Source organism: Diadema antillarum, unplaced genomic scaffold, assembly GCF_040938485.1.
Source record: "Diadema antillarum isolate AM-2024a unplaced genomic scaffold, OU_Dant_1.0 seq00001523_RagTag, whole genome shotgun sequence".
NCBI classification, from domain to species: domain Eukaryota; kingdom Metazoa; phylum Echinodermata; class Echinoidea; order Diadematoida; family Diadematidae; genus Diadema; species Diadema antillarum.
The window spans coordinates 626725-650369 of NW_027272255.1; the positions used below are offsets into that span (position 1 = coordinate 626725).

Here is a 23645-nt window from a genome sequence, read left to right on the forward strand (position 1 = left end):
GTGTTTGCAGTATTATCTGCTATTGTCTGCATGGATGAATTTTCTGGTCAACTAAGCTGCATACTTTTTACTCGATTTTTCTCTCTCTTTTGTATCAGAGATTTGCTGGTAGCTCTTTTCCTAAAATAGTCCAGGCTAGGCTCCATAGAAAGTGCACCTAACCTTGTTTTTTTTTATATACAATATTTTTTGATGGTTTCTTGTCAATTCGAGGGTGCTGATTCCAAATCCGATTGATGCCACTCGCGTAACCTTGAGCATTTTCGGCAAAACGCAAAAATACAAAATGGCCGCCAGATATGCTAATTTGACCATGATAATCCCAGTTATGTCAATTTTATGAAAAATTATTCCATCAAAGTTTTTTAAATTTTTGTTCCTTGAGTAATTCTACTTGCACATGCAAGAAATTTTTCATTTGAAGAGGTACATTTAGTATTTTAAGCTTATTTTCAATTCAAAATGGCCGCCACTCCTATACTCATGTACTATATGAATGGCAAAAAAATATGCATAGAAATAGAAGACGAATTTTGCATGTGCAATGCAAATCTGATGAGTGCCACTAGCAAAACAAGCAAACAAACAAGCAAACAAACAGAAAGTTTATTGTTTTTACGCTTATTATATTCTTCTTAATACAAAACTTCAAAAATGGATGCCACTCATACCCCTGCACAATATGAACGGCAGAGCGTGTGAAATAAACAAATTTTCTTTTTTTTCTGTCACTCAGGTACACTGTTTACCAATTTGTGTGCTGATTATCAATCAGAAGGTTGTTACTAACAAAGGCTGTTTTATTTTTTGATGCAAACATCCAAATTTGCTACCTCAATCTGAATTTTTCCCTAGGTATTTAGAAAAATCCACCAAAACTTGAATTGACGCCAACATCAAGATCGTTTATCAGGAATTATTAGATATGAACATTTGATACTTACTTGCCTTGAGATGGTCAACATCAAAATATTCATTCTGATTTACTGAATTAAAAGGCTGAATCCCAGATGATGACACAAATGAAATTTCCAATTAACTGTCCTGTTCTACATTATCTAAAAGCGATATTATACAAACTGTTCAGTCCCCTCATCCGAGAAAGAACATGAGGCAGGGGAAAGTGGAAAAAAGGGACCACCTCACTTCCTGTTGTCAAATCTCTGAAATGAAAACAATGCCCCAAATTTTTTAATGTTAAGCCAGATGAATTATATGGTAGCTTAATTTTACCACCGTTTTTTCGGAGTGAATGTGTTTGAGTATAGGCCTATGATGTCGAGGGAGACTCTGAGATCTGTACAGTGCTGCCTCATTCTGAAAGCAGTGTTATAACAACTTCACACTGCTTGTCTTTAATCTTCAGCATTTGCAGATTCAGGATTGCTCTCGGTAACCAGACCAGCTGTGTAAGGACTCTGAATGATGGCCTCCTATGGTGGCTGTAAACTAACTCCACGAGAGGTCTTTTTAACATATATGTGGTGACATTACATTCACTTCACGTATATAGGAAGTTTGCAGATGATCTTGCCTTTACGTCTCATAGAAAGTCCTTGGATGACATGAGCCGAGTACTGACCCATCTGAAGACAATAGTGGAGTACTTCATCTTCTGGAGACTTTGCCCCAACCTTTATTAGATTATCATCAGACCCATGTCTTCCATCTTAGTAACCATCTTGCCAACGCTATGTTCAAGGTAGAGCCCTCTGTGGCAATGGAAGTCCACCCTCCTTCACTGGCACTCGATCACTCTCCCTCACACTGGAAGGAAAGGATGGCAAGTGTCACCAGTGCCGTCAACGCATACCCTGACCTTCCAAACACGATAGCATTGGGGGGGGGGGGGGGGGGGGGGACATTTCATGAAGCGTTTTGTCTGACAAATTTGCTCTCAGCCAATCAGATGCAAGGAATTTAATAGCTTATAACAGTTTGTCAAAAAGAAAAGATCTGACAAAACACTTCATGAAATGCCCCCTTGAACAACCTGCCATCAATGCGCCTAAAATCCCACAAGCCTAGATTTCCCTACTGTAACTTGAAAGCTTTGACCCCAAAACAGGTTGGTGCAGATGCTGGTCTGATGTCATCTCTGATACCACCCAAGTTACCTACAACACTGTCTCTGGCCTGGCAACAAAGCCATAGGGCTTCAACGGGTGGTGATCAAGCAAGTCTTCATGTCTTCATCCTGTTTCTATGGCAAATAATCGCCCTCTGACCCCTGAGGAAGTGCTGAACATCACCAGATGTGATTGCAATTAAGACAATTGCAGGACTAATATGCATAGCCTGAGAATTCTGCAAATTTGGGGCTGATGTCGCCTGCTGCTAAACATACAATTAAAGGGTTCTTTAAAGACAATAAAAATGACGGTTTTAGTTTTAAGACAAGACTGAATGAGATCATGATGTCAAAGTGTATATTATCAACACCTGGGAACTGTGAGAGAACTGAATGGAAGGACAAGTTCACCTTCCTAGACATGTGGGTTGAGTGAATGCAGCAATATTAGTAGAACATATCAGTGAGAGTTTGAGCAAAATCGGACAATCCGTTAAAAAGTTATGAATTTTAGAAGTTTCTGCTCAGTCACGGCTGGATGAAAAGACTACTATAGCTTGTGATGTCACATGAGTACAACGATTTAAAGAAAGAATAAAGAACATTCAACATATTTCCATTTTTCTCCCATAACAAAAGAACACTCGACTTCTCTCTTTCAGAAGGCAGGGGGAATAATATTACCCTTAACATACGTCAGCAGCAAGTCGAAGAATAATATGCACTTTATTCAAAAAGTAAAGTTTTGTGAAATTCTCTTTTTATTTTCATACACTGTAGTAGTCTTCTCTTCCAGCAGTGACTGCGCAGATACTTAAAATATTCGTAACTTTTGAACGGATAGGTCAATTTTCCTCGAACTTTCACTGATGTGTTCTACTAATATTGCTGCATTCCCTGAATCCTTATGTATATAAAGATGGACTTGTCCTTGAAAAAGGTATCTCACATTGCTCCTTGGTTGATGTTTAATGAACAGTTTGTACGGTATTGCATTAGGACAGTTTCGTTTATGCCTTCAACATTTCTAAATTAAATCATGTCAAAGTGATGGAGGTTATGATCCATTTAGAACTCGCCTCAGGACTGCTCCCTCCTCCCCCCCCCCCCCCCCCCCCCAACTCATTGCTGGAAAAAAAATCTACAATGTAAAGGGTTTTTAGTTGTGTTTTTGTCTGCAACCATGTATCTCTGCACTTACTGTATAGGATGTTTTTGTACTTTGTTAATATGGTTTTAGGGGAATGCATATTACAAGCTTTGCTTTCTAGCTTCCCCTCCATTTTCAACATTATTTGATAAATACCATGTATCTAGGCTCCTTGATATATTGTGTTAGTATTATATTTTTTATATTCAACCTGCATGTAGAATATGATGGTATATTGATTCCTTGCAAGACGTTTAGTGAACTTATATTGTGAGACTTTTGTTGAGACAAAATGAAATATATAAGAAATTGTGTTCAACATCGTAAGGTTTATGAATATTAAATGCTCATATTAATTATGTAGGCCCCTATATATTGTAAGTGACACCCAACATATTGCACATGCAACACTTTATGATAGCGTAGGCACGGGACTGGAAATACAGTAAATTACTTCTATATTTCCATGCATATGTTTTGCCATTCATATAGTACATAAGCATAGGAATGGCGACCATTTTGAATTAAAAAAAAGAGCTTTGAATGCTAAATGAACCTATATGAAATGAAAATTCGATTGCAAATGCAGATGGAGTAACTCTAGGAACAGAAATGTACAAAGTTTGGTGGAATAATTGGTCATATAATGCACATTATTGTGTTTATCACGGCCGAATTAGCATATCTGGCGGCCATTTTGGATTTTTGCATTTTGCCGAAAATGCTCAAGGTTACGCGAGTGGCATCAATCGGATTTGGAATCAGCACCCTCAAATTGACAAGAAACCATCAAAAAACATTGTATATATCAAAAAACAAGGTTGGTGCCTTCTAGCCTGGACTAAAACCTGTGGGTTAGATGTTTTTTTTACATTTTGCCATGTGTTGGCCAAGATATTCCATAACCAGCCAGATTATTAGATTGCATGAAGAAATGTCTGGCAAATAATATTTTGACCTTGATGTTCAGTGGTAGATAATCACTACCGTAAGATAATCTATCTGCTGTCTCCCATCTTATCAAAATTATATAGAGTAGTTTTTCAGGAAAGATTTTCAGGAAAGATTATTTAGGAACTTTGCACTCAATTATTTGCATGATAAAATGCTGCTAAATTGATTGGACTGATTGGGCTATATAAGCAGTAGTGTAAATACAGCAGCAGATATTTGTTTTGATTGGACAGTGGACTCTCATTATAACGAAGTCCTTGGGAATGGCAGTTTCCTTTCATTATATCGAAATTTCGTCATAACTAAACAAATAAACGATGGAAATACATTTAGAGCCAATAATGTTGTGGCCTGAATTTTTATTTTGTTGTTACCGGAATTTCGTTATAACTGTGTTCTTTATATTAACGGAAGTGCACTGTAGTATATCAACTTTCTTTAAAAAGAAATAGATGAATTACAGTATCCTTTACAAAATTCCAATCCGTCACTGACAGAGTCTACAGCCGGACCCCATCATCTCCCTGAAAAAGATTGTCGGATTTGGAGGATGCACCAGGGGGGATGTTCTCTGGGATCACCATGGCAACCATGTCATCTACCCATGCCATGCTGTCATCGTTGCCATGGATGTCATCAGGGGTCAGCAGCGGTTCTTCATTGGTCACACCGACAAGGTATGGTGTCTTCAAATATTTAAAAAGCAAGAAAGCAGAGTTTTTATTTTATTTTATTTTTTTTTAGTAAATCTTTTATTTAATGTGTGTATGGCTAATTAGATATTTCATTTGGTGTGTATGTGTGACCTAGCGAAATCGTCATATGAACATGTTTCGATATTTGCCAGGGACGGTCAGTCGATAGTACCCCTAAATGGAACTATGTTTCACGATATTGTGTTTGCAAGGTTCACAGATTTTGAGTATCTTTGGTAATCACATTGAGTCACTGGAATTACAGGACAGGCAGGATTTCCAAAAAGAACAAAATTCTCAAACGATGAAGGATCAAAATGGTAGGAATAATGTTTTCAAGGGCAAAGACGATCAATATGACATGTGATTTTTTTTCAGTACTTCCTTGCAGATGATGCAAAGCTCAGGGTTAATCTGTTTTGAACATAAACTAACCTAAATAGGTGAAACTGAAGTGTAATATGGAAGTTTGTTTTTTCCTTGAAGTTGCTGATCAACATGACATGATTTCTGAAACTCTTGGAACTTGATAGATCTTTCTATGTCATAATCAAACCTCCAGCAATGATTAAAGATCTCAATATGAATTGCTCCCTGGTCTACCATTTATGTCACTGCACTGAGATGTGACTCCTTTCACATTTGATAACACAGGTGTCCTGCCTGGCCTTCAGCAGCAACGGGTCAGTGTTGGCGTCTGGACAGACTGGAGAGCAGGCAGTGGTCAGGGTGTGGCATTATCAGTCGGGGGACTGCCTGGCCATGATCAAGGCCCACACACACTCGGTGTTTTGTCTGAGGTCAGTCAAACATGTCTTTTTTATCAGGGTGAGGCACAAATTTATCAGTCACACACTAGTGTATTGCTTCTTCAGAGAAAATGCAAAATAATTTGTGGGGGAAAATTCACCTGTGTTTAACTCACATTATTTAGCTCAGTAGGACAAAATCTAACAAATAAAGTTGTATCAATTTCAGTAAAGTCCCCCCCCCCCCCAAAAAAAAAGGAATCCAAGGAAGTAAAGTTCAGAATTGCACCTGTTCAAACAAACTAGTGATATTGGACACAGTCACACATGCAAAGTTGATAATATACATGTACATTCCAATGTCTAGAGGGATAGTTCCTTTTTTGTTTCATTGCTTCTAAGATATGATAAAAGAGGTGGTATTCAATGTCCCAGGCCTTTTTTTCATAAAGAGATTTACAGTTGTGACTTGCTGTTACCATGGCAATGACAAAAATACTCAGATCTGTGTGTTTATGTTGCCCTGTTGCTGCCATGTAAGTTGCAATTGTTCGAGAGTGATTTTCTGAAAGAGGATGCCTTGGTTCACACCTTTGAAAACACAAAGTTTCTGAAGCAAAGTAGATTATTCTAAACTTTACATGACAGACATAGTGGCATGGACTTAATAGTTATTTCATAGTGATTGTATTTCAAATTCTTTCATCCTATGTTCTAGTTTTTCTCGCAACGCCACAATGCTGTGTGGAGTGGGGAAAGACGGACATGGTAAAAATGTAAGTGATTTCTTGATGTAAGTAGAAATTCCAGCCTTCCTTTGTTGGTAATTGCCATAGATTTTGTGTCTGTGCTATGCCATCTCTTTTGATGTGCAAAAGTATTTTCCATTTTTTTTGTCTTATTTATTCAGTAAAAGTTTTCTTACGCAATCAGATTTGTATAAGGAATCACTCGTCATTAAACATACAAATTTGGTCTTCATATATCTAAGCACACATTTAATGTGTACGGATACAAGAAATTACAAACACAGTAGGATACCACTAGGTTTGAGATTACCGGTAGCAGCTGTTGTGTCCTTAAAGTAGCTACAAAAATAAATCTGACAAGATAAGGAGTTGTTTTGTGCAAGATTACTTTGCGCCCTTGTTCAGGAGGTAAATTTCAAACCAACCAAGTACTAGCTCTTGGATGCCTTAACCCTAACTTACCTGGGCTATTTAGCAAGCTTGAATTCCTTGGGGGGGGGGGGGGGCATTATGGCCCCCCTTCAGATCTCGGCCGTTGATCGCGCGATCGCAGCAAAATTTTGCATGAACATAAAGCCGGATGTAATCTACAAGACTGTTCAGTTAAATTTTCAAAAATTGTGCATTTTCTATTTTAAAATAATTAATTATGCAAATATATGCAAAAAACCTCATTTTCGTCTGTAATTGGCTTATAAAAGCTTATGGAATGCTGATTTTTGTGTAAATATTCCTAGTGACATTCCGAACATTTGTGCATAAAAAAAAAATTCAGTATCAAAATTAATTTCTGATGTTTTTTATTGTTTTATCATTTTTTTATGTATTTCTCTGTTTTTTCGAACTTTTGTTTTTGTTGCTTTTTTCAGCAGAATTTGTCATTCACATCTTTAGAAGCATAATTATACTAAAATAAATTTATTTCAGCAGTTAAAATTAATAATATTAATCCTTATATGAATTAATTGAAAGAACACAATTTGTATTGACTTTGTACACAAAATCACGTTTTTGAGCAATTTTGGGGTTGACAAAAATTTTTTGAAGGGGCGTGGCTTCGGAACGGTATGCCTGGGCGCGACAAATTTGGTCTCAAAAGTTGCGCGAGACTTGAAAATAAAAAGTCAGCGAGCGGCGCGGTCAAAAAAATTTGCGCGGCGGAATGGTCGCGGAATTCGTCGATGGGGGGGGGGGGGCATTATGGCCATTATGCCCCCGCCCCCGGTAAGTTAGGGTTAAGCACCAAATCATTAGACTTGTTAAGATTTTCAGTGCTTACAAAGAATCACAGCAGAGGCTCAAACAAGATTTGAAGAATAAATATCAGTTCTTCCAAATTTGCTTCTACACATAGCGTATATAGTCAAGCACATCACCATAGTGATCTTGTGCCTACTGTCCCCATGGTTCAATCTTTGGAGGCAGTATTTGTATGATGTATCCAAAAAATTCTTCTTGTTAGATGGTGGTTGTTTGGAATACATCCCGCGTTGGTAGGCGTGGCGATGTACCCCTCGTTTCCAAGGCGCACACAGACGTGGACATCACACGGATGAGAGTGGCTCCGTTCGATGAGACAAAGTTAGTTGAAAGAAACGTTGCCAACCGCCCTTATCTTAATTATGTGTACAACAGTGAGTGAATATCTATGCTTATACACTTATAGTTTAGTTTTCTTTGTTCATTTTCATTGTTTCATACTTGTTTTCTACATTTTACAAGTAAAGTATAAACATATCAAAAATTGAATCTGCAAATTGTCACATACAACATAATATTCATGTCAAAATATAGGAATTTCCATTGAAGCAGTGCTCGTAAAGTAAGGTGCTGATTCTCAGAAGCTAATATAAACTGAATTCTTTCATGAAATTTCCAATTGCAAAGAATGACAAATTAAGAAGTGGGAAAATGCATATTCATAAATCAAAGAATGCAACAAAATGAACGTCCATATGATTGGACTGCAAAAGAGCAGCGTGATGACGTGAGCAAGACACTAGAGTGTAGTTCCGTGCCTTCTGTATGTAATAAAATATTCTTTCTTTAGTGAGCATCTGTATGTCTCAATAGTAGATAATACTTCTTCTGCTAGAGCGGCTAGAGAATGGATTTAATGCTAGAACAGACTCTTTATATTGCTTTGTTTCACACACTTTCTCTTGGTGTTAAGAATGCTGTCCTGCGGGAGGGACAATGTACGGGTGTGGCGGGTGCGCAACGGCACCCTGCGGTCAGCACCAGTCAACCTCGGACAGACTTCTGTGGCGGAGTTCACCGACGTCAGCTTCGAGGTTCCGACTTCTCCCGGCATGGAGCCGGCAGACAAGATTGCGTAAGCAAAGATCCATAGCAACATTCTTTTAGATGATTGAGTTAGATGAATCTGGTACGGAGACTAGCGTACCTGTGTGAAATACAATTTATATATCATCTGTTAATATAAGTTAAGGTGATATTGGGTCTGAGTTTTGTTATTGTTCTGCTGATGACTCTTCAAAAATAAGACATACAGTTCGACCTCGATTATCCGGCCTCCTTTTATCCGGAAATCTCTATTATCCGGACGTGTTCACACAGTGAAGGACTTTTCTTTTTTGTCATAAATTGAGAGAAAACAGTGACTTTAAACTCAATTAAAATTTCTACAAAACTCACACGATTTACCTACAATAATTCCCGACAGAACTAACATAAATTCACAGCACATTATCATCGTAAAAGTAAGTCATGGTCTATAAATTAACCATAAGAACATGGATGGAAAACTTGTCAGTAAATCACGGCGCCGTCGAGGCCATATCGCGATCGGTCAGCTTGGACGGCAGCTACATTAACATTGTGTCTCCCATATCCGGCCAATTCGCTTATCCGGATGAGCGCCAGTCCCGACATGGCCGGATAATCGAGGTCGAACTGTACATGTATAGCATGGGTTTTGGCACCATGTTAGATGTTTAAAAGTGAAGGTGATTTGTCAAATAACAGATATAGATAAAGTTTTTGCATGCTGTGTGCATTAAAAGCTTTTTCACTGGCATCAAATATTGTGATGCAGATATAGAATTGGTTTTATTTTTATTTATTTATTTTATTTATTCAGTCTTTTTTCAACAGGGTAGCCCCATCAGTAGGCAAGTACTGTTCTTACTGGGGGCCCTGCACAAACAAACATTACAGTTGACAAGACAGAGACATATACATCAAATACAACACACTGTATGTGGACAGGTACAATTCTTCCACTGAGTCCCCTACATACAGTCACACAATAACTATACACTGACAATTACACGCTTACTAGTCAAACAAGCAATAATAACATGGTGATGGGCCTACGTAACTATCATAACCAAACAATTAACCATAAATTTCATTAAGAATTAAGACTTTCACTGAGAGTGATAAATACCCCCACCCAAAGCGGGAAGAAATGAACCCAACCAGCAACCATCTTATTATATTCTTACTAATAACAAACTTATGAACATAATAATATGTTACTCAACATAGAATAAGAATACGAATACAATGCCCACTGGCATTCACATATACAGCTGTATATCATATCTCTTGTCTAATGCCCAAAATCTGAGAAAAATAAATATATCAGTAATTTCTCTGTTTGTCAGTGAAAACGCTGTTGCCATGGTAACACAATGTATAACATGAAACAAAAATCTACACAACTATGATATCATAGATCATATCATATCACAAATTTCAAATCAAATACTAAAAAACTAAAAAAAAACAGTATTCTATAATTTTCATTCAAATGATGTTGTTAACATGGCAACGCACTTTTCAACTACTTAACATAACAAAAATTTAAACATCTAAATCATATAAGGATTACATATGCCAAATTTCAAACCAAATACTCCAAATCCATATTTTTTAACATGATTTTTCATTCAAAATGTACTGTTACCATGGCAACACATTGTGCAACAGTTAAACAGAAAACCTATCTCATCCACTGGCAATTTGAATGACCTTCAAAACAGAGAAAGGAAAAAAAAGAGAGAAAAGAAGAGAAAAGAAAAGAAAAGAAAAGAAAAGAAAACAAACAAACAAACAAAACAAAACAAAACCTGTCACCACAGCACATACTCTCCGACAACTACCAAAGGTGGGTCTGCATTCCTACAAACTTGTACATATGTGACCCTGCACCTCAAAACAAACAAAAAGTCGCCAGACATGACTTTTTAGTTAAGGCCATATTCTGAAAGAGCAGACTTTAAGCTTTAAAATGATGTATGACTCAAATCAAATGGACTCTCCTAACCTATTCAAATATTGGAAAGAAAGCACAAACACAGGAAAAGTGTGAACTGAGAAAAGAGGCTCTGAAGTACAGTGTCTATTCAAGCGCTTAATCTTTACCACACCGTGCTGGCTGTGCGATGAATGGGACAAAAAACAGGAAGTAAACCACCAGAGTAACAACAATGAAGGGATTATCAGATTAAACTGAAATTAAGCATGCCTCATTAACATGTTCTGTCCATAATTAATGCCAACTTTCAAAGCAGTAGCACTATCCTGTCAAAAGTTATTAGAGTTGAAAGTGAAGAGTGTGGACAAGGTTTTTCAGAAATGAAAAAGGGATTCTAAAGATACACCTAATCACACTATTCTACCAAAAATGTTCGAGATAAACTGCTAAAAAAACACACTTTCCTGCCCGTTTTATGATGGCAAATTTTAGCATAATGTAAAAGAAGACCCGCTCTTTCAGAAAATATGAAAAAGTCAGGTTCGGCTAGGTTGACCCATTTCACTTATTTTCAGTCCTCACGCAAAATTATTATGTGCGACTTTATGTTCGTTTTGAGGTGCACTGTCACATATATACCATAGAAAACACATGTGTGTATATAACTTCAAGTCATTACCAAAACAATATTGCTTGTGAAAAAAAAGAAGACAAAAAAAAAAACATATAGGTTTTAGAATTATAATGGCAGCATTTTAGAATATTCAATGTTCTGACTCATATTCATAACAAACAATGTCTGCAGGAGAGACCGAGATGATCATAGATGATCATAGCTTAATGACTGCCATCATTGTTACATGATTATACTAATCCGTTCACAAATAGATACATGTTTTCAGCAATGACTTTTTTTGTGTCAACTGCCTCACAGAATCAGGTGAGCCCTTAAATATTGATATGCAAGCTGTAGCCATTCCCAAATGACTTGTGTTCTGAATAACTGATTCAAGATTACTGATTAGACGCAGCAGAAAGCATAACGTATTGTGATGATAGCTGTATGTTCTTCGTTATGGATCATGTTCTGCGCCTTCTTTCCTCTGAAAGCTATGCGTGCACGAGGTCGGGTCACATCTTTGAGATCGACTACGCCCGAGTGACTGTGACCCACATTAGGAGGCTTCTGCCTGTCGGCAAGCATGTCAAGGAGAGGGCGACATTCCGCACAGGTTCGTTTGTTTGTCCGTTTTCATTTCCAATCTAACAAGATGGCTGGATAGCCCATATTCAGCTGCACTAGTTGCAGGGCTCGACATTAGCTGTAGCGGAGTTGCCTGGGGCCACTAAAAACCGATGTCGAGTCACCATTATACTTCCAAAAATGTTATCATTCAGTGGCGCGATCAGCCATCTAAAATTCATTTTGTATTTCCTATTATTTGGGGTCTCCACATTTCTCTTTTAGGCCACGAAAATTTAAAATTCACAAATTTTAGTTGCCCAAATAAGCTACGGGAGAAAAAAGTTGTAGTCAAAGTTTAGGATCGAATTAAACCGAGCGATATTTTAATTCAGGAACTCTTGTGGGATTCAGCTTTATTAAATCAAGCAGAGTACTTCTGATAAGTACTTCTTCACTTGTTTTTATTTCATTGTGGGCAAAACGCAGTGAATGTCAGTTCCGTTTACAGCTCGAACGTGTGTATTCCACAGTGTACTATTGTGTATGGGGGATTATCAGCTGAATGAAATAAAAAATGTATGTCAGTCAGGTCTAGTTCAGTCATTATATCTGAAATGTTTTCCGTCTCCCTGTCAATAGGCACTGGTATAGCCATCAATGCCATGTGTGTCAACAGTGCACTGTGCGTGACCGGTTCGGATGACGGATTCCTGAGGCTCTGGCCGCTGGATTTCTCCAGTGTCTTCATGGAAGCAGGTAGGCGATCAGTGAAAATAATTATGTATGAGAGAGTAGGTGTAATACACCTCTCCCATACACTGACTCTTCACAGAGGTACAGTATAAGGTTGTGATAGTGTGTATTGGAAAGGTGTTGAGATACACGGATGTGATGCATATTGAAGTAGTTGAAACATACACCAAAGCATACACCGAGACTATACTCACTGTTACCTTTATGAATACATTCAGTAGTTTGCTCCAGACTCTATGATACATTACACCACAAACTACATTAACCACTCTTCATATGTACATAGATAGACACAGCGGCCCATATTCAGGAAGGTGGTGGTGTAAATTTAGTCCATGAATTTATGCATATTTCTTTTGCGTGATTGTGTGTGACAGATCACATAAGCCAACAGACATCCAGTGTTATAAAATGGGTTCAAGAATGTAGCCAATTGGAAGCGCTGAAATGAGTCACGTGTGCGTGCATTATTTTCTTCAGGTATGCACTAAGAAGAGTCTCTCTTCCACCTCCCTGGCCTGACGTACGTCACAATGTTTTACACTAGCAGTGCGCACTCAATCAGTTGTTACAAGTGCGTCACGCGCTACTATACGCTCTGTCAATCCTGTAAACAACTTCTAGTTCGGGCCGCGGGCTGCCACAACAGCCAGCGGCCTTTCTTGTGCATAACAGTATGTGGCGTACGTATACTCTTATACGTACGTACAGTACTTATGTGCGGGATTTCCGAGTGCGACGTGCGTGAATGGTTGGGACGAACATCTTCGGACATCTTGACTTTTGAGCGAGTGCTACATGTAGCTGACTGGTATTGACCCACAAAGGTACGTGAATAATGCTGTTAGTTTTCGACCCATTTTATAAAACAAATGATGCACAGGATTATTTCGTGGCGTTAGTGAAGGTGCGGCTCACTCTCGAGTATTGACAACGGTTGCAAACATGCACTCGGCTGCGCCTCGTGCATGTCGCACCATTGTCAATACTCTCGAGCGCGCCGCACCTTCACTAACACACTCTATCCTGTGCATCATTAGTATAATAACGGCATGTTGATACACGTGTGTGTAAGGTACGTCTTTTTCACATGTATTTTAGTCCATGCGTATGACTTAAACCACCTTTGTGAATACTGTTAAACGAGGAATGTTCGCGTGCATTTTAATTTCGCAAATTTCGCGAGCGCCAAGATTCGCTATATTAAAATGCACGCAAAACTTCTTGTCTACACTATATGCTTTGAATGCCAGTGGCAGTTCGCGAAAGTTTCATGCAGCAAAAAAGGCCATCAGCCCCAATTCGCGAAAAATTCATGCCACAAATATATCATGTTTTACATTATGTCATCAGACATCCATCAATGAATGCCCACTGACACATGCATGTGCAGGGTAAGCCTTATTTCACACAAGTTTTGTCCATGGACTAAATCTAAACCATGGACATGATTTAAACAACCTTTATGAATACTGGCCCGAGAGTGTAGTGCTATCTATGGCAGTGCATATACAGTACAGCTGTAGTTGGAGTGGTAAAGAAATAAGCTGCTTGTGTCTATTTGTTCTTGTTGAGAGTTGAAAAAGGATATTCATGAGACTAAAGTAGGCTCTGTGGTAAGGCAAAATCAGCATTTTGAGCAAAGTGAGGAAGACACTGTGAACATTTCAGCAATCATTTGTATCTCTCACAGAGCACGAAGGTCCCGTCACAGCTGTGTCTGTCTCACCGGACGGCCTGCGTGTGCTCGCCGGGACTGCCACTGGTAACGTCGGCGTGCTGGACGTCTCCACGCGTAAGTACACCACGCTGATGCGATCTCACGTGGCCAATGTGGTTGCCATGGCGCTGGATCCTCTGCGGCGACAGATGGCGACGGCGTCCAATGACCACACCATCAGGATATGGGACCTGGACACACTGCAGCAGGTAACCTAAAGGATAATGTGTCTTTTGTCTGGGAGGAAAAGAGAAAACAATTGGAGCAAGCACCTAGTGTATGCTAAATAGATATGTTTAGATTGGTTTTACAACTGGAGTATGAAAGCTTGTGTTAGGTCGATATATTTTTTAAAAGTGTGTGTTGAATAGATATATGTTTAAAAGTGTGCCTTGAATATATGAATGTATGTTTATTTTCCATTATTGCTGGAGTTTGAAAGCTTGTCTGAAACATAGATATGTTTGAAAGTGTGTGTTAAATAGATAAATATTTAGTTCTCTTTACTGCTGGAGTGCTGAAGCTTGTGTTAAATAGATATGTATGTGTTTGGAAGGGAGTTTTGTGATAGATATATATTTAGATATCTTTACTATTGGAGTTATGTTAGAAAGAGTGTTTTAAATACAGTCAAACCTGTCTATAGCGGCCACTCAAGGGATACGGAAAAAGTGGCCGTTATAGACAGGTGGCCGCTATAGACAGGTAATCCAACTTTGTGTGCATTGCCTACATGTACATGTATCATCTTTGTATATGGGTGAGAATTTTGAACGATGTACAATTGCCAATTTTCGCACCTTATGACATTCTTTCCCTTAGAACACGCCAGGATGACCTAAGAAACCAGATTTTTTCATGTCATCTCAAAGATTGGTAAATTTCCTTTCAGGAAATGTATGGTTTGGTTGACTTTTGCCTGATATTTTTCATTTGACAAGGACTTAAAGCGTAAAAATACGGTAAAAACGCTATTTTCACAATAATTTTTGTTTTTCAAACTAATGATGTGCCCTTTTTATGGTACGTGGCATCTAAAATCTGACCATGTTCTGGATCTGACATATCATGAGTATGTATCACAAAATTATAAGAACTTTATGAGCACGTATAAAATTACAGAGAACAATTGAAATATCAAAGCACTAAACAGACGAACGTCCGTGATGCTCTTATTTCTATAGCTGCTACAAATTCTACTTTGTTGTCCCAATTGTAATGTATACAAAAATTTGGTGTTCCACCTAATAAACATATCCTGCAAAAATTGTACGTCTGCTGGCTGTACATGGGGCGTTACATTCTTTTATACAAAATTATACTCAGTTTTCGTCACGGACGTGCTTCCGCTATTTTCTAGTAAAGATCGCAGCCCATTAAACGTTATTGGCGATATTGTTCTGAGTCGTAATCAACTAAGATCTAGCCACAAAATAATATGTTTGTTTTGAGTTTCTGTCCATCCTTTGTCGAATAGGAACCGAAATTATATTTTTAGACGAACCTCCGAGAAAAAAAGAACGTCCGTGATGATTAAAACGTTTTCGAGTGGGACACCATCTTGCTTTGATGGCGGAGGTACATTTTGCCTTTGGCTCTCTTGCAGAGGAGCTGCATGTCATTTTTGGAGCGGACTGAGGTTTGTCCGCAGTTTTTGGACCATGCAATTCACCGAGAACCAAGCAAATAATTAATTTTTTCTCTGAAAATTCACCTCCTGTTCCCCCTCTGAGCAATACATATGTTGTAAGGATGTCAAAATTCTTATAATTTGGATCGACAATACCTTTTCAAAATTTTGAAAAAGTTAGGAATGCTAGGTATTCTCTGCCGATTAGTTATTCGTCCTGGAACATGACCCTAGTTGTAGAACGAACGTCCGTGACAATTTCAGCGAACGTCCGTGACGTATGCAACCCCACCGATAGGTATAATTTGTCCCGAAAATGTCCTGTATTCTATAAAACTTTTGGCTCCAATAGCGACACGGAAAGTTTTACAAAATAAACAATGAGTTTAGAGCAGTAGTCTCAGAATTTTTAAGGCGTTATGTGATCATGATGAACAAACAGTTGAAAATTTACCTACAGTTTTACGATTATTGTCCCTCTATTTATACAAAAAACAGCTTAACGCTGAAAACAAAGTTATAGGAAAATGGAATTTTGTGTAATCTGTAATTTCGGTGCATTTAAATTTCTTTCTAATGAGGTTCTGGAGACAATTTGTACTGTTACAAGTTCTGAAAGTTTCTTTCACGGACGTTCTGTCCGAGAAAGGAAATTTCTGATAATTACAAATATATCACTGCTCATTAAGTTAATGTTACTTGAAAATATCACCAAATCACCGAGTCTCTCATACCTAAAAGTGCATAACGTTCAGCTCTCAATTTACCTGTAATAACAAACGGAAAACATTTTGGTCACGGATGTTCGTTTGTAGAATAAGTCAATGGATTACATAGTAGGAGAAAGAGGATCAGTGCAACTTTTTAGTGACAGGTGCTCCAAGTGTTTATCTTTTGAGTATGGTAGCTGCCGTCTCAAACAGAACACATCCAGTTTTGGTCTCCATAACGGACGTTCGCTGTAATTGTCATGATATTCAATGCCTTAATTCATTCTTATTTTTCTCTTCATGACGATTTTTCTCTCATTCCCTCAATAGCCTGAACATGCTGCGACCAAACAGAAAACAAAAACGAAACAAAACAAGCCAAAACAAATCCGAAAAGTGCTACGTAATCACATGAGGGATAATAACGGAAGAAGTCTGTAATGGGCATATGTTGAATAAGAAACGGAAAAGTTTCAAAAGGACGTGGAAGCATTTGAATGAAAATGACTGAGTAACAGAGAAGGGATCAAGCTCCAACAAACAGAGAAAAGAATTGCCAGTGCACTCCCATTTTACCAAATTCCTCTGAAGAAGTTTTTGTATTTGTTCGTTTGTTTATTTTTTTATTCATCGAAATGCCGTCACAAGCGAACAAAAATAATGCAGTGTACAATTATTGTCTGATGAAAACACGCAAATCCTCCGCTTATCATGACATAGTGTTATTTTATACCCATCAATGAAAATCAATGTTAATTTTTAATTCTTTCTAAGATTGTTTTTTTCATTTTACATTTAAGAGACAGAGAGATTGTAAATTTGTTTGTGCTTTTGTGCTTAGTTTGAAAACACATGCTAAAAAAAACAGTGATTAAGAATAGGTTAAAGTTTGCACTTTGATACGTTTGCTCTTCCAAAGATCCGTTAATCCGAATGTTCAAAGGTTTGTTATTCCGAAAAAAAATTCGTAGTTAATTCAGAAGGTTTCTTATCAAAAATGTTTTTTCTTATTCCGAAAGTTTGTAAGTCCGAAAATTAAGAATTAAGGTTCATTACTTTTAGGTCTGTTCTTCTAAAAGTGGAATTGGCCTGACATTCATTTAGGTAAAAACGGTTATCATGAGGTTTTGAAATTTGGAGGAATTGTTTGTTAACTTGTTTCTCCACATTGGGATAAGTGAACCTGATCGTTCATGTTCCAATTAATAAACCTTTCGATTAATCTTCCGAGATTCCTATCATTTACCGAATAAAAAAGCTTCATGATTATACGAACTCTATCAATTTTCGGATTGACAAACCGCATGAATAACGAGCCTCCGAAATGACGCGCAACAAAATGTTTAATATAACAAACCGTATTGTATAATATCGAAATCACAAACATCCATCCAAGTTATATGGACTTATTGTGTCTTGGTATGACGAAACTTCGCAGTATCGAACCTAATATAATTGCTGACTAATATAATAACACAAATTCTCCTCGGTAACAGTGTGTAACACAAGGAGCAAACGCAGAGGGATTTCTTCCTAACGTATTCGTTTGCCCTCTCCAGCTAAACTTTGTATTTCTATAACGGAGCACATTTCTTTTGTTTTTCTATGTTAATTCTATGTCATAATTAGCTGTGACCATGTTCGTTAAAAGCAAATTTTGCATTGTAGACTTAAGATAACAAATTTAGGACCTGAATCTTTACTTCGTGATAACGAAATTTTGATAAATATATTCGTTCTCAAGGATGGACTACGTCACTGAGATTACACGTACGTTTCTACTTTCATTTACGAGAGATGGAAAAATTGTTTTCTTTGATCCTCAGTATGAGAAGATAAACAAGCTTTTATAATTGAGAATTGGTAATATCTATTCTGGATATTGCGGAGGAGTTTGTTCTTGACATGAAATTGCGGTTGGTTGTGAGTAGAATGCGTTTCCAACTCAAGAGAGCTGCATTGTTCAATATCTTGTTTGTTCCGAACGTCCGTGAGCTATATGCGAACCTCCGTGATGAAAACTATGCTATGTTTGTTGGGTTATCGAGACTGCCTAGATCAGATACATGATAGAAGGGTATGTTATTATTTGGGAGTGAGGATTAAAGTATGGGATAGTGAAATAAGAGGTCGAAATATTGAGTTTCCGTAAAATGCGCGTAAAGTGAAGAAAGTGTTTAGCGGAAGAGCAATATTTCAACAGAAATGACGAGTTTGGTTGAATCATCAGTTGTCTACCATTACGTACTGGTTAAGAGTACAAGCTTGATATTCTCCCAACACGTTCACCTGTCCCTTAAGATATTTCGTTACGATTTTGAACTGAATCAGATCGTTGCAAACTATGTTAAATGGTATTCAAATGTAAGTGCAGTACTATTCCCCACGGACGTTCGCTGCTCTGGACATGGTTAACTTCCTCGGTGAATAAAAACTTGTTCCTCTGGGAAAATCCCAGTATAATTGGGTTCATATTAAAGCTTGAGTTGTACTCTTTCAGGTAAGGAAAATGATTTGGAGAATTTCCTACTTTTTAAAATTTGCCTTGTTTTGGCTCAATTGTACATCGTTCAAAATTCTGACCCATATACATGTACATTTATGTGTGTACGTATGCACACATGTGTATCATGCATAGAACAATGCCGGTGTTTATGAAATTGTTGCACAGTACACTAGATGTAGCATGTGCACAGTCATGAATTAGTGCATTATTGTGACTGAATAAGTGATGAATGCAACGGTGGCGATCACTGAATGTTGCCCAGAAATGACTGGCACGGCTAAAAAGCAGAAAAACACCCTGAATTATCAGCTCGGCTACGGCTCCATCAGGTTTTTGGCCGCTATAGACAGGTTAAAATCTACCGCGGGAAACAAAATTTGTGGCCGCTGGCCGCATTAGACAGGTGGCCGCTATACACAGGGTCTTTAACATGGCTTTTCTCTCGGGGGGATTTTTCAGTGGCCGCTATAGACAGGTGGCCGCTATAGAGAGGTGGCCGCTAAGGCAGGTTTGACTGTAGATGTATTCTGATTCCCTTACTGTCAGAGTTTGAAAGTTTGTTTGGGTTGTTTGTATCTATGATTGCCCCTTTCTCTCCCCATCCCTGCTCCTTTCCCTCACTCTTCCCCTATCCCCCCCCCCCCCCCACACACACACACAAAAGATAACTATAAAAGGATATGCCACTTCAAACTTGAAAGATTTGCCTTTGATGACTGTTACCGAGATTGATGGTTTACAGCTCGGTGTAACCTGTGGCCCAAATATTATTAGTTTCTCCTTCTGGAATGTGAGTCATGATGCTCTGTCCAAAAATGAAAATGTTATTTCTGCATGTAGAAGCATATCATACTTATTCCATGACCCTGTAGAGATATGTGTTATGATTATCATTGCTATCGAAGCTCTGTTTCCCATTCCCACAGTTAGTGAAAGAAAATGTGAGATTTTCTCACTGTTATGTGTTTCTGCTTTCCAGTTGTATGACTTCCATGCCCCCAATGAGTTGCCATGTGTGTTGGCCTACCACCCCTCTCTGTACTGCTTTGCGTGCGGCTTCGATAATGGCTTTGTCCGGATCTTCAGTGTTTCTTCAACAAGCCTGGTAGCCGAGATGAAGTAAGGGTTTGTTTGTTTGTTTGTTTGTTTGTTTTTTGCTTTTGTTTCTTTTTTTTTTTTGGTTTGTTTGTTTGATTGTTTTTTGGTAGAGAAGGGTCTTTATGGTAGAGCATTTCCTTTCGATGTGCTCCTGTGTAGATCTTATTCTACTTGAGCATTTTCTCTATCAATACCAAAGATGTTTATTGTTCGAGCAGGGGACTATGAAACGGGCTCCGTACGTGTGTGTGTCCGTGTGTCCGTCCGTGTGTCTGTCCGTCCTAACGAGAGTATGCTTGTGTGGCTAGGAGAACAATAGTGCACAATAGATGGCCTTTATTCCGTCAGGCTTGTGTGGCTAAAATTTTTGCTTGTGTGTCTATTTTAACAAAAGGGAGAACAAAGGGGTAGACACACAAGTATATCACCGTAAGGTCATCCGTCCGTCCGTCCGTCCGTCCGTCCGTGTGTCCGTCCGTGTGTGCGTCCGTGTGTGATCAAAATCTTCAATTTGCTACTTCTCTGTCATTTATGAGCCAATTTTGATTCTGTTTGCTTTATATGATAGCACTACATGGGATCTTTGAAACTTCTACACAGAATTTCAGTTGTGACCTTTGACCTTGACCTTTGACCTATATTGTACATTTTGCTACAAAATGCTACTCCTTCGCCATTTCTAACCCGATTTCGATTCCGTTTGCTTTATGTGATGGCACTAGGTGAGGGCTTCAAAACTTCTACACAGAATTTTGACCTTTGACTTCTTTGACCTTTGACCTTGATTTTTTGACCTATATTATACATTTTGCTACAAAATGCTACTCCTTCGCCATTTCTAACCCGATTTCGATTCCGTTTGCTTTATGTGATGGCACTAGGTGAGGGCTTCAACACTTTTACACAGAATTTTGACCTTTGACTTCTTTGACCTTTGACCTTGATTTTTTGACCTGTATTGTACATTTTGCTACAAAATGCTACTCCTTCGCCATTTCTAACCCGATTTCGATTCCGTTTGCTTTATGTGATGGCACTAGGCGAGGGCTTCAAAACTTCTACACAGAATTTTGACCTTTGACTTCTTTGACCTTTGACCTTGATTTTTTACCTATATTGTACATTGGCTACAAAATGCTACTCCTTCGCCATTTCTAACCCGATTTCGATTCCGTTTGCTTTATGTGATGGCACTAGGTGAGGGCTTCAACACTTCTACACAGAATTTTGACCTTTGACTTCTTTGACCTTTGACCTTGATTTTTTGACCTGTATTGTACATTTTGCTACAAAATGCTACTCCTTCGCCATTTCTAACCCGATTTCGATTCCGTTTGCTTTATGTGATGGCACTAGGCGAGGGCTTCAAAACTTCTACACAGAATTTTGACCTTTGACTTCTTTGACCTTTGACCTTGATTTTTTACCTATATTGTACATTGGCTACAAAATGCTACTCCTTCGCCATTTCTAACCGGATTTCGATTCCGTTTGCTTTATGTGATGGCACTAGGTGAGGGCTTCAAAACTTCTACACAGAATTTTGACCTTTGACTTCTTTGACCTTTGACCTTGATCTTTTGACCTATATAGTACATTTTGATACTAAATGCTACTTCCGGCGGGGACATATTTTACGCACCGCGTAATTGCTACTTTTCCTTGTTTTATCTTTTAATTCTAATGTATTCTGTTGGTTTGAAGTCTGTATTTCCTGTGGTGTATGTCCTTGTTGATAAATTTCATCCTTTCTGCTTCATCCTTTACACTGTGGAATTTAGTATGTTTACTCTGTATAGCTGTAACTTTGTACATTTACAGTCTTTATCTTGGTATTTCTCCATGTTTCCAAAGAGAGTATAATTACTAACCAATATGAAAGAATTCATTTGTATTAAGAATGAATACCATTGTTTATATCTGATAAATATTTTAGTTTCTTTGCTTGGGATGGTCACTAACTTCCTGAGGTTATAATTGATAAACCATAATTAAAATGCAGAGGTTTGCCCATAGCAGTAACTTGCAAAGTTAAACTTAGTTCTGAATTCGCGAAAGAACAAATATTGGTTTCATTGCAGATTTACATACTGTAAACGTGAAATATTTTCTGCGGTGGGACTTTTATGCTTTTCACACTTTGTAATACAGTGCCTTCCCATTACAAGGAACGTGGTTATAATAAAATTCTTGATACAATGAAGTAAAAATTCAGGTCCTAAGATTATCATATATAGATCTTTATATACTTCACCGTTTGGCCATAATGAAATTTTGATATAAGGAAAGAAAACTGCTAGTGCTGAGGGCTTTGTAATAATGAGAGTTGCCTGTTCCAGTGCAAAGGTAAAAATGAGCTAATCAATTGTTACTTGCTTCACAATTATGAGTCTGCAGGATTTGCAGACAGTTAGCAATATTAAAGAACATGAAAAATACATTTTAGGCGCTTAAGCGCAAAGTATTAATCATGCAAAGATCTCCTCTGGTGTAGAGTGACATTTGTGATATTTTTTATGTAATGAGAATCTCTTGTTTACCTCCACAGCGACACCAAAGGCAAAATCACGGGACTCCTGTACTCTCCAGACGACAGACATCTGTACAGCGCCTCCTCCTCGGGCACTTTGGCGCTCTACGATGTGTCGGATGACAGCTATGCCACAAAGCGGATCCTGGGTAGCACGGTCGCCAAGGGCGACGGCTATGGACCCAGAGCTCTCTCGCTGAGTCCGGACGGGCGGTGGCTGGCCTTCGTGGGGCCGTCGGAGTTCACGGTGACGGTGGCGGATGGGAGGACACTGGATGAGGTGAGATTTCGTTCATTGCAGAATTTAGTGTGCGAGCCACCGCTTTCAGGATTTATGCATAATTTCAGTCATGGTTCCGCTGCAAATGCAGCTCTCATGGTTATTCAATCTAGCAACAACCATGGAATAGGTGTTATATGCAAATCTCTTGTACAGTTTTTGATATTGGGCGGTGAATTGCACAAGCAGCTTGGAAAATGGTTTTGCATGGAAGTAAAGCATTCATAGCCTACAGAAAAGTTTTCCATTTTTTAGTATAAATATATATCAGTAGGTCTGGCTTTCATTTCAAGTGAAAATGATCGAATTCCCAGGTACTTGCTTTCTTAACAATTTAGCAATCCATCCAAATAAAACCTAGTGCAAGGAAGGTAAGCTCTCAACACACTTGCGACGAACTTGTTATTTCAATTTTTTGCCATTTACATGAATGTGTCTTCTCACATAGTCAAGACATACTCAATACCTATTTGGGGAACCATGTGATATGGCGGAGGTAAACCATTTGCCATAGCGACATTTCCAGTTTAGAAATGATATTTTCACACGTTGTTGTTTCCGCATGTTTTGTATATATTTGTGATTCAAAGATGATTAGCTAAATGTGTGAAAACTAAACCACTGCTAACATTTCAGCTT

At 38.3% G+C, this 23645-nt stretch overlaps 1 protein-coding gene across 1 annotated transcript in view; it reads left to right on the forward strand.

The window, feature by feature from the left end:
* LOC139710345 (WD repeat-containing protein 90-like) overlaps positions 1 to 23645 on the forward strand; it is a 65258-nt gene that overhangs the window by 13058 nt on the left and 28555 nt on the right. Inside the window, exons 10-19 of the mRNA XM_071622267.1 lie at positions 4673 to 4852; positions 5525 to 5670; positions 6338 to 6395; positions 7831 to 7949; positions 8542 to 8703; positions 11704 to 11825; positions 12419 to 12535; positions 14226 to 14461; positions 20078 to 20217; positions 22745 to 23006. Coding sequence (XP_071478368.1) covers positions 4673 to 4852; positions 5525 to 5670; positions 6338 to 6395; positions 7831 to 7949; positions 8542 to 8703; positions 11704 to 11825; positions 12419 to 12535; positions 14226 to 14461; positions 20078 to 20217; positions 22745 to 23006 — 1542 coding nt within the window. The remainder of the gene's footprint in view (positions 1 to 4672; positions 4853 to 5524; positions 5671 to 6337; positions 6396 to 7830; positions 7950 to 8541; positions 8704 to 11703; positions 11826 to 12418; positions 12536 to 14225; positions 14462 to 20077; positions 20218 to 22744; positions 23007 to 23645) is intronic.